The sequence below is a fragment of the Hordeum vulgare genome, chromosome 2H, assembly GCF_904849725.1.
Source record: "Hordeum vulgare subsp. vulgare chromosome 2H, MorexV3_pseudomolecules_assembly, whole genome shotgun sequence".
Classification (NCBI taxonomy): domain Eukaryota; kingdom Viridiplantae; phylum Streptophyta; class Magnoliopsida; order Poales; family Poaceae; genus Hordeum; species Hordeum vulgare.
In genome coordinates, this window is record NC_058519.1 from 419494977 (window position 1) to 419500916 (window position 5940).

At 46.3% G+C, this 5940-nt stretch overlaps 1 protein-coding gene across 1 annotated transcript; it reads left to right on the plus strand.

Moving 5' to 3' along the window:
* The first annotated feature begins 3160 nt into the window (after positions 1–3160).
* On the plus strand, positions 3161–3738 carry LOC123430186. The gene has a single exon (XM_045114077.1). The coding sequence runs from the start codon at positions 3236–3238 to the stop codon at positions 3569–3571; it is 336 nt and encodes a 111-aa protein (XP_044970012.1). The 5' UTR covers positions 3161–3235; the 3' UTR covers positions 3572–3738.
* The last annotated feature ends 2202 nt before the right edge of the window (positions 3739–5940 follow it).

The following is a 5940-nucleotide window of genomic DNA, read 5'->3' on the forward strand; positions in this document are numbered from 1 at the left end:
CATGAACATGTTGCACAATCTTGGGAGAGAATGAAATTGATGATTAGAAATTGTCCCGCTCATGGCTTGAGTCTTTGGATGATTATACAAATCTTCTACGCTGGCTTGAATTTCGCTTCTAGAAATATCTTGGACTACGCCTCAGGTGGAACGTTCATGGAAATCACGTTAGGAGAAGCCGGATTCTCCTACTGGATTGATACCATGGTTCTCAAACTGAGGGAAATACTTACTGCTCCTGTGCTGCATCGCCCTTTCCTCTTCAAGGGAAAAACCAACGCAAGCTCATGAGACGACAGAAGATTTCTATCGCCGTAGCACCGCACTGCAGCAGACGCAACATAGGAGCCGCCACCCCCATTGCCCGTATCGCGCCAGACTAGTCGGAGACGACTCGCCGAAGACCGAACCGGCCCACCCTGCCAGATCGCCGATCAGCAGATCGCCCACCACCAAGGGTAGCACCACCACCGCCCCTGCCGCCGGCCCTGCCGCCAGGGCACCGGCCCGCCGCCCGCCGATGAGCAGCCCATGCGGAATCCGTGGCCTGCGCTGCCCACTGGGCCAAATCCAGCCTCTACTGCATCCAGCCCCGAGCACGCCCCACCTGCACGCAGCCACCGCACCGCGAGCCCGCGCCCATGCCGCCGCTGTCGAACGCCCTTGGGTGCATGCCTTCGCCGCACGCGCTAGCTGCCGCACCGCCAGCCCCATGCGAGCACGATGCCTCCGCACAACCAAGTTGTCCCACACCATCCCCAAGATCCGAGTGGTGGGGAGAGGAAGCCCGCCGCCGTCGGCGCCACCAGAGCTTTGCCCAGCGGCACGTGCCGACGACGACGGGGAAGGGGGGCCGAACGAAGGGGTAGGAAGCCGGCGGCTAGGGTTCACCCTCTCGGTCGCCCGCGGGGGCGACGTGAGAGGAGAGGGGGGCCTATGTGTGAGTTGGATGTTGCCTCTGTTTACTTTATTAATTTAAAACTAGATGTTTTTTGCATCTTCATTATAAAAAAAGTACAAGCAATGGGTGCTAGAGAGGCAGAAATAGGCAGTCATTTCGTTGGAGATATATCACTCACTCATAGTAGGGGCCGACTGTGGTGCGGTATAGTTCTTCTTGAGTGTCAAAGGTGTTCTTTGCGATCAATGCTTGTAATTAAGTCTTTGTTCTCTTGATAAAAATGACAAGAAGCATTGGCGTTGCTTGTTCTTAGAAAAAAACTTTTGAAATTTCCAACAATTGTGCACAGGCAGTTAAAGGCATCTCTAATAGCTTGCAATTTACTTTTATGTACTTCCTTTGGTCGGGTGCATAGAGCGGGCTTCTAGGTGAGTAGGCATAAGCATGTCGTTTGTTCTGTTGGTGGCTGGTCATCCGTGCAGGATTAGCGTGGTAAGGGCATTTTCAACATTGACCCTTTAATCATGTGCATATGTTTGAACCACGTGAAAGTTTTACAACATGGGTCTGTATCAGTCCGTCGAGCGGTTTGAATTGCGTTTTTTCCGCAAATTGGAACCAAACGTAGAAATTTTTGCGGAAATTTAGACACTAGTTACGTTAATCTCGTAGACACATGGCCCAACCAAATTGAAGGCGAAGCCCGAGCTTTTGTAGCATCCAAATTGTATTCGCGCCAAAACCTCCCACACTATTCTCCGACACCGCCGCTATCCCACCCAACTCCCGCCCTTTCCCACTATCTTATTCCCTCCTGCCACCAAAGCAAAGAACTGGTAGAGGACCTACTGGAGATCTAGGTCGTGTGAGATGCAGGAGAATCCAAGCATTACCATCCCCCAGAAAATCCACAAGGTGACCCGCTAAAATCGCCGCGTCAAAGCGAATGCCGTAAAGGAGAAAAATCTCAGGAAGTGGAAGTCCGCGAAGAGGGTGCTAGTGGCTTCCTTGGCCGTGGGAATGCTGGTTTGTTGCTCATTGACCGGATATGCATAGCTTAGTTGACAATGTTTTATTTTGTAGTCTTATCGTGCGTGTACGATGTTCAAGAAGTTAGAGAAGAAAAATTTCACTATCATGCATTGTTGGTTGAAATTGAATGGGCAATTGTAGCCAAGACCACCTTCCAAGCCACCGAGGAGAAAACGGTGACCCAACCGATCCAACAAAAGAACCATCCAAAAAGGTTATAATAGGATTTCGCGAAAAGAAGTGCGAGGAGGATAGGACGAAGCGATAAGTTGCGACGATGAAGATGACAGAGAGGTCCGAGGACAGCTAGTCCAAGAAGGAGGAGGCACACGTCAAGCGCTCAGAAATCAAGGAAGAAAAAATGTGGAGAGTTTGAAACTGTTGATGGAGGCGACCGAGAAGAAGCTAGCGCTAGAAGAGAAGAAGGTCATGCTCGAGGAGAGGAAGGCTCTTCTCAAAGAAAATAAGGTGAACATCGCATCCAATGCGGAGAACGTCAAATTGTTGACCTTGAATTTGGAGTTTGTGGATGCCAACGCAAGATTAATCGTGCAAGCCGTCCTTTACAAGATATTGCAGCGACAAAAAGATGAGTTCAAGGCGGCAGACAAGAAGGATGAAGCAGCGCAGAAGGAGGCGGAGGCTGCCTAAGCAACGTCGACACACCTTGAGTGCGGAGGCTCGGATTACCGATGTGACATGGTAGGTTTTTTTGGCACACACTACCAGATTGATATTATTTTGTGATCGGGCATATAAAAACTAGGCATACTTGCTTTTTTTTTAGTTATGATCGGGCATGTCATATAGTGATCCGGCACTCGTCATGAATCAGACTTTATTTGAATTTTAAATTATCCTTTATTAAGGAACATATATATAATAGCACCGGATTGCCGACTAGAGAATTCATGTCCGCAGGCGGGTCCTCTACTATGAACAGATGTTGCAACGCTCAAGATGCCCTAATCCAAAAGATTTTCTAGCAGCTCTTAATTTTATTTCTTCTCTTTCCTTCATACCAAAATACTATAATTGGTTTAAAAAAACTATAATTAAAAAGATAGACTATCCATGATTGACGGCAAAAATGCGTGGTCAGTACGCACCACACCTACTCTACATTTAAATACGGCAAAAGGTGAGTAAAGCAAAGACATAGTGGGGCCACGAGAATTGCCCAATACCAAACCTCCGTTTATAAGTTGCCGCCCCAGGCTACTGTAACTCCCGACGCCCTCCTCCAGTTGCAAAGCATTGCCACATACACAGAAAACATTTCCCGGTCCAGAGTGGCAGAGAATGGGCAGATACCTCTCTTTTCTACTACTCCTCGGCGTCGCGCTTGCGCTCGCCGGCCCGGCCAATGGCGACATGGCGGCGGCGTTCGCCAGTACGGCGGCGGCGTACAGCATCGACACGGCGGTGCGGCAGCGGATGTCGCAGTCGTCCATGAAGCTTGAGGAAGGCGTGGACCCTGAGCTCAGTATCGACCTGGAGGTGCACCGCCGCGTCCTCGCCGGCATCAGCCCCGGTGCCCTGAACCGCAACAGGCCCGCCTGCCCCGGCGCGTGCCCGGCGCCCGGAGGGTCGTACACCAACCGAGGATGCCAGAAGAAGTACCAGTGCCGTGGCTGAACGGAGCAGCAGGGCTCTCTGGCCGACAACCTCCTGCGCACGCATGCACGTTCGATCGACGTAAATTCTCATTTTGTATTTATATTTGATTCCGCTATCTTGGAATAATGTGGCAGTCTTGTTGGAACAAGTGTGAGGTGATATCGATTGATCTTGTTCACGAGAAACATGGCATCGATAATTGTGACCTTAGAGCATCTACAGTCCAGGTACTCATGAACGTCTAACTCGACCTCTCAAATATCGGTCGACTCATCCGATCAATGATCGAGCTTGTTTGTTTTAAGTTCTTATTTGTCTGTTCGCGCAATTACAATCCTTATTTCCCTATTCACATGCACGTTTATATGTGACTGGTGAACATCGAAAGAAAAAGAAGAAAAGAAAAGGTGATCTATCGTGGGATCGCGTCCTACATGACAAACTCATCAGACGGTTCCGCACACTTTCACAAGCACTTACATACTTTTTATATTTAAGATGAATATGAGGCTTTACGAACAGTCCGGACATATAGATATGATATGAGGGATCCGGTTAAGTCAGTTTTTTTTATTTCTTCTGTCCGGTTATTGACCGGTCATCTCGGTGGACGTTTGTAAAATTTTTGAAAAGTCTGACTGCAGATACTTTTAGTCCCGATTTTTCAACTTAAGTACCGATGGAACCAAATGTGTACGACCCTTTTTTGTTTCAGAAGTCTCAGGACTTTTTTTTAGTCCCAACTAAATTTTTTTTAGTCCTTACCCGTTTGTTTTTATGGACTAAACAGGGACTAAAGGTCATTAAATGACATGTAAAAAGACCATGTTACCGCTAGTAATGTATACTAGAAGTTATTAAATGACATGTTAAAAGTAGAGGCACGGTTGGCAAAAGTGTCAAAAAAGTCTCAAAAAGACCCTTCCGTAGGAACTTCTTCCTTTAATGCCAAATACCCTTTTTAGTCCTAAAAGTCTCTCCAGTTTGTTTCACATGAAACTAAAAGAGACTTTTTTAGTCCCTACATCAAAAAAGTCCTTTAAAACAAACACCCCCTACCTCTCCTTGACCTGAAAAAGAATAAGATGCGCATCCCCATTGCTTGGGTTTAGAACACTGCAATTGAACAAAGTAGGTGGTTGAACGGCAGAAGATTGTGTCGGCCAAATCTTGAAGTAGGGACGCCCAGCTGAATAACAAGTGCCAACTGACCAGATTCCAACGAGTACTTCTGCCTACCCACGTCATAAATTGTCTGCTGCGTCATTCACACAACTTTTCTAGCGCGTGACAAATTCACCAGCAAGCACTTGCAAGAACAAACCCAAATCCCCACATGAATTAGGTGATCCTCTCGCCCCATCAATCGCTTTCCCACCAATCCCTGTATTTCTGGCTTGTTCGGTCACTTTACAGCGATCAAACAACATAAAATAAATCGAATGGAAAGTATAAAGAAGAACTAATGCGAATATGTCAAATGGTGCTCGAGCTTCATGGAGCCCTTTATTTGAAAGCTTCAAAATTCAAATTTTCAAGTTTTAAAAATTCTGGAAAAATTCTCATATACATGGATGTATACTATTTATCTGCGAAGTTTCACCATGAAATACCTTTTATGCAAGCTACATAAAATTGACAAAGTCACGTATTTCTAGCAGATTTACGATTCGTTATAATATTACATATTTTTGTTTGTTTGTAAGGCCTCATAAAAACATAATTTGTGAAGAAATTTCACAAACATCTTGTATAAATCTATAATTACTTGCGTATTTTTTTCAGTTTTTTGTATAATTAAAGAGTTGATTTTTAGTGTTTGAACATTTCAAGCTCCACGGAACCCGAGAGAAAAAAACCGGTTCTCTACTAAAAGCATCTCTATCCCTCCCCCCTAAAATGTTTTAGTACCCTAATTTTTTTGGGATCGATGGATTAAGTTATACTTAGCCCCCCAAAACCTATACTCCCTTAAAAAAGTGCCCCCCCCAAAACACACCCTATTAGCCTAGTTTATTTTTGGAGAGAGGCAACTCTAATTGAATCTAGCTTTTGCTCTAACGTAAACCGGCCCACCCTCCGCGTGTGACGCCTCCCCACAGCCCCCGCCCTCCCCTCGTCATAACATGCATGATTCGACAATTTCTTTTTTAATTTTTTCGTCTCCCACACCCTCCCCCACCGTTCCCGGCCATGACCAAAGCGACAAACACGCAGAATATCACTTACAGAGGTAAAACATCATATGGAGGGAGAATGTGTAAAAAAAGTCATTGGTTGTAGTAATTGCAGTTTAGACCAAGCCATCGTGCTACTAGGAGAAGTAACCAGGGAACCAATCTAGAGGAAGAAGTGCTCAAGCCGTGGCCCATGGAGGACGAATATCC

What these genes read in the sequence shown, in the direction of transcription:
- LOC123430186 (XM_045114077.1), top strand. Translation starts at nt 3,236, where the DNA reads ATGGGCAGATACCTCTCTTTTCTACTACTCCTCGGCGTCGCGCTTGCG.